Source organism: Arachis duranensis, chromosome 7 (assembly GCF_000817695.3).
Source record: "Arachis duranensis cultivar V14167 chromosome 7, aradu.V14167.gnm2.J7QH, whole genome shotgun sequence".
Taxonomy (NCBI): Eukaryota; Viridiplantae; Streptophyta; class Magnoliopsida; order Fabales; family Fabaceae; genus Arachis; species Arachis duranensis.
The window spans coordinates 8,159,936-8,162,777 of NC_029778.3; the positions used below are offsets into that span (position 1 = coordinate 8,159,936).

Genomic DNA, 2,842 nt, shown 5'->3' on the forward strand with positions numbered 1-2,842 from the left:
AAGACTTTATTTTATGGCTTTTTTTTAAGAATGGAAGTTGTATTTTAAAATTTCGTTTTATGGATTATGATTTCTTATTTTATATTTCTTGATTTGTAAGTTGTAATCTTGGATAAGATATGTATGTTTGTGTGTTGTAATAATGTTTTTTCTTTTTTTTATATTTTTTTAAATTTTTTATTGTAATTTTCATATAAATATTCAACGTAAAGAGATGGGAAATGGAAATCCGCGAGAAACATGGGGAACGTAGGGAATGGGGATGGGGGCAATTATCTTCCCACGGCGGAGATCGGAGCGGAGACGGAGACAAAATCTGAAGGCGGGGACGGGGAGTAGGGAGGCATCCCCCGCCCCCGCCCCGCCCCATTGACATCCCTAGTTGTAGTTAGCTAATTTTTATTGGCTCCCTAACCAGCTTGTTATATACGTCAAGTCTAACTTATAAGCAATCTTATGTTATTATTGTCATGAGATGCTAATACTAAATTTTATTTTAGAAAATTAAAACAGATATGATCAATGTATAGTTGAATGTTGAGATTTGGCAAAAATAAACAATAAATAAATAAATAATAAAACACACGGATATCAAATAATTTATAGAGAAACATCCCACTAATTATATATTACACAACCACACAACACACTGAGAGAGAAATCATTGGCACACAAATAATATAAACCAATATATTATTTTACAAGTTTTTGAGATTCTTCATAAATATATAGCTGTTGGATGGAGCTATCTATCTATGCCTTGAGAAGATGAGAATCAAATTCTTTAGCATTCTTGTCAAATAACTCCATGAATCCATATGGAGCTTCAACATTCTCATTGATTTTCTCGTATTCAATAGTGAATTTAGCTGAGGCACCACCATCACTCTTCTCAAACACTTGAAGAAACAACTTAAAGACTTTATAGTTCTTACTTATATCTCCATCGAAAAGGTTGTATCTAATTGACTTGTTCTCCTTGTCAATAGCTTCAATTTTCCCCTTAAACTTAATTGGCTTGCCATCTATTTTTTGTCACAATAATCAATTAAAATAAACAATAAATAAAAAATATATATATTAATTTATATAAAAATATTCATTTGGAGGTTGATTAAATTAGGTTAAATTATTATATTAGTCATTATAATTCATCAAATTTATAATTGACTCTATACACTTTAAATTTGTATTCGTATCCCTTGTCGTTAAGAAAATCACTATAACAATATAGATTATTTTTTAGGGTTATATGTATAGAAAAAGAATTAAAATTTGTCAAAAAAATAAATAAATTTTGATACTATTTTAAATATGAAAATATGTTAATAAAAATTTTGTCAAAAATAGTATTTTTAACATATAAGTAATTGTAAAAAAAGTTTAAATCTTATTTTGATAAATATTAGCTGTCAAAAATAATTTGTTAAAAAAAATTGAGAATATATTTTCTGTGATACTTATTAACCGTAAAAAATACTATTTATTTTGACACTTATTGACTATAAAATATTTTCAACAAAAATTTTTAACAAAGAATGAGATGAGATATTGAAACTGAAGAATAAATTGAGATTTTGAAGATAAAAAATGAGTAGTATGATCCCAAACTGAAAGCAGTATGATGTCAAAATTGACAGAGACCAGAGAAAAAGAGAAATGGTGGAGTAAATTGAAAACAAATGAGTGTCAAAATTGAAAAGTAATTTTCTACAGTCAAATTATTCATCAAGAAACTATAGAAAATTTGATATTTGTGATATTTGTCAAAAATATATATTAATTTTGACATTTAATTATAGTATTAAAAAACAAAATGTTAAAATAGTTCTTTTTTTTATAGTGAATTTTTGTGAGATGAATAAAAATATTTTTGTAATATTTACTATCAAAATAGAAGTTATGGAACTAATTATAAATAAATTTAAAATAGGTATAGAAATTAAAAATATTTAAAATATAAAAATCTAATTATAAGTTTAAAAAATTTATAAGAACTAACTCACTAATTTAACCATGAAATTATTACCTACGAGAAGAGTCCAATTCTTAACCGAATGAGGGACATGCCAGTTATCACCTTCATGCAAGTTGGCTTCAAGGATTCTTTCACAAATGTTTTGAAACTTGTGGGATTGAGTTATAAAGAGGTCAAAGTACTTTGCAGCTGGTGTTTGGACCGTAACTTCAATACTAAGTTTACCACTTAGCGCCATGTCTACCCGAGAAAGAAGCCAAAAGTATTTGTGAAGCAAGAAAAGTATGTAAATGAGAGATGGATAAACATATTCTGCCTTATAGAGCCTTATTATATAGAAAGAATATAGATTCTGATCTAATCTAGTTAATAACGAGGCATGAAGTCACGCAGTTAGGTTATAAATCGTTTTCTAAAATAATTTAGTATAGGTCATTTCTTTAATATTCATGTTTTATAAAATTTAAAATTTGGTATGACTGAGAATACTAAAATGGATGATCAATATCTATACACAGTTCTGAAAATCAAATTAGACATAGAACTGATGGAGTTAGAAGTTTAAAAATTTAATTAGAATTTAATGGGAATCGAATTAAATATAATAAAATAATATATTTTTGCATGCATATATTATTTCTAAAATAAATTATTTTTTGTGATTTATTATTTTAAACCGATTAATCTTTAAAAATTATATCGATTCGATTAATTAATCAATTTTTTAATTTTTAACTAACTAGCTACGTGCGAAGCAATTTTTACTTTAAACTAGATCGATTTGACGACAGTCAACTTTTAATTAATTGAGTCAAATTGGCCCGTTTGTTCCAATTCCCAGAACCATGGCCATACACACACACA

The 2,842-nt window shown here is 26.6% G+C and overlaps 1 protein-coding gene across 1 annotated transcript; it reads right to left on the minus strand.

Moving 5' to 3' along the window:
* Positions 1-623: 623 nt before the first annotated feature.
* LOC107496960 (MLP-like protein 34) lies at positions 624-2,275 on the minus strand. Its single transcript, XM_016118293.3, has 2 exons — positions 2,030-2,275; positions 624-1,025 (listed from the first exon to the last, which is right to left on the minus strand). Exons 1-2 carry the CDS (start codon positions 2,214-2,216, stop codon positions 754-756), a joined length of 459 nt encoding a protein of 152 aa, XP_015973779.1. The 5' UTR covers positions 2,217-2,275; the 3' UTR covers positions 624-753.
* Between the last annotated feature and the right edge of the window lie 567 nt (positions 2,276-2,842).